Below are 2,185 nucleotides of genomic sequence, written 5' to 3' on the forward strand. Positions count from 1 at the left end.
CCAATCACCACATTTACCACAGTGAGGGCACGCTCCGCGTCCTCGTCGGGTTCCTGTCTCTACTTTACGGTGCGGTTTTTGTCCTCGGTTGATCGGTCCCTCCTCCTAGGTTCCCTTATTAGGTGGGCGAACTCGGCCAGCTTTCCTTCTCGGATGGCCTGCTCCAGGGCGTCCTTCAGGTCGAAGCAGTCTTCGGTCTTGTGGCCATATCCCTTGTGATAATCACAATAGAGGTTCTTGTTTCCTCCCGTCCTGTCCCTGAGTTGTTGGGGCTTCGACAAGATGCCCTTGTCGGCGATTTGTTTATAAAACTCGATGATTGGAGCCGCTAGGGGGTGTAGTTGGTGAACTTCCCAACACGGGGAAAGGGTTTGAAAGTCTTGGCCGTTACTCCCTCTCTGGAGTGTTCCTTAGACCTCTCTCCGCCACCGGGTGGGCGGGCATTAGGGTATGCGGGCTGCCGTTTATTGGCTACCACGACCTGACTTACCTCTTCATCATTAATGTATTCTCTGGCTACGTTCTGAATTTCCTGCATTGTCCAGATGGGCTTGGTGGTGAGGTGTTTTCTGAAATCCTCATTTAGCAAACCATTGGTCAAGCACAAGCTGGCCACCGAGTCAGTTAAGCCGTCTATCTCAAGGCACTCATCATTAAATCTGTCCAGGTATTTTCTGGTCGGCTCGCCGTTTCGCTGCGTCACCCCTAGCAGGTTAATCGGGTGTTTTGCTTTGGCGATGCGCGTGGTGAACTGGGCCAAGAAAGAGCGACTGATGTCGGCAAATGTGGTTATGGAGCCCTGGGGGAGGGCATTAAACCAACGAATCTCCGGCCCAGCTAAGGTTACCGGGAAAGCCCGGTATCTTACTTCGTCGCCTACCCCTTCCAGGTTCATCCTGGCCTCGAAGGCCATTAGATGTTCCTGGGGATCTTGGGTACCATCGTACCTCATATTTGTCAGCTTGTCAAAGTGATTTGGTAGTCGTACTCCGAGGATCGAGTGGTGGAAAGGGGTTGCCCCCATGACCACCAGTTGCCTTTCCCTGCCGTGTTCTCTGTTAGGCCGACCTCTCCTCGTCCTTTCTTGGCGGTGCACTTGATGTGGTCGGCTTCTTCTTCTTCGTCCTCTGTCGCTTTCCCAGTCTTCTTCTTCGGTGTCTCTCGTTGGCGATCGGTTGTAGACCAGTGGGTCTCGCCTTCTCCTTGGCACCTCTCTGCTTTCCTGGCTTTCTATTCTGTCTGGGGGCTCGAGGTGCGCCTGGAGCGACTTCTCCGAAGACTCCTTTTTCCCCTTTGAGTGGACCGGGAAGGCTCCTGGCTAGGAGTGGGCTGCCGACTTTCACGGTTGGCTACTTCTCGCTCCAAGTTCTGCACCTTGTGGCGCAGCTCTTGTATTATCCTGGTGCTGTCGCTGCCTGTCCCTCAAAAGGGTCGTCCCTCTGTATGTCGCGGGAGAGATTTGCTGCCTTCGCGAACGGGGGCTCCGGCGGCTACCCCACTGCCTCGGGGATCTATCCCCTCCCCGCAGGTCCCGGCCCCGCCGTCGGCCACGCCAGAAACCAAGACAAAATCCATGTTGGGGAGAGTCCCCACAGACGGCGCCAATGTTCGGTATGTCGGGTTACCGGACGGTTTAGATGTGAGGATGGGTCTTGCCTTAGTCTGAGTCTTGGGAACGATTTGCGCTATCCGACGGCCTTCCGAGCTCTTAATGAGTTGAGGGGGGTGCCACCTGCAAGGATACTCCGACGCCCAAGTCAGTGTGAAATGCAAGTGGAAAAAGAGAAAAGTTATGATGACGTACCTTTGGGGAGGGGTATGACCCTCCCATATATATTGTGTCAGAGGTGAGCCCCTCATGATCAGAAACCCACCTTCCACAAAGTTTCCTTCTGCTAGCTGTCGCCAGGTGAGCTAACTCCTACAAAATGCTCGGGTCAAAGTCCGGGTGCGAGACGTCCCGCAGAGCAGTTGCCCGGATCCAAAGGTGCGGTGATACCGGCCAGCTGGACTGAGTCGTAACAGATATAAAATTCAGTCAAATTGTAATTAATTAAATAATAAATTAAATATGAATAAATATGATTAAAAAATTTAATAATTATAATTTAATTATTTAAATATAATATTCGAATTTAATGAATTTTTTTGAGTTAGAAAACATAATTTTTTTGCATAAAAATGT

General features: G+C 51.6%; 1 protein-coding gene across 1 annotated transcript; it reads right to left on the reverse strand.

Annotated features, from left to right (window-relative positions):
* Positions 329-1,024, reverse strand: LOC107633444. The gene has a single exon (XM_016337071.1). It carries the CDS (start codon positions 1,022-1,024, stop codon positions 329-331), a length of 696 nt encoding a protein of 231 aa, XP_016192557.1.

The sequence above is a fragment of the Arachis ipaensis genome, chromosome B03 (assembly GCF_000816755.2).
Source record: "Arachis ipaensis cultivar K30076 chromosome B03, Araip1.1, whole genome shotgun sequence".
NCBI classification, from domain to species: domain Eukaryota; kingdom Viridiplantae; phylum Streptophyta; class Magnoliopsida; order Fabales; family Fabaceae; genus Arachis; species Arachis ipaensis.

Coding starts and splice junctions, on each gene's coding strand:
- LOC107633444 (XM_016337071.1), bottom strand. CDS start 1,024: ATGGGGGCAACCCCTTTCCACCACTCGATCCTCGGAGTACGACTACCA.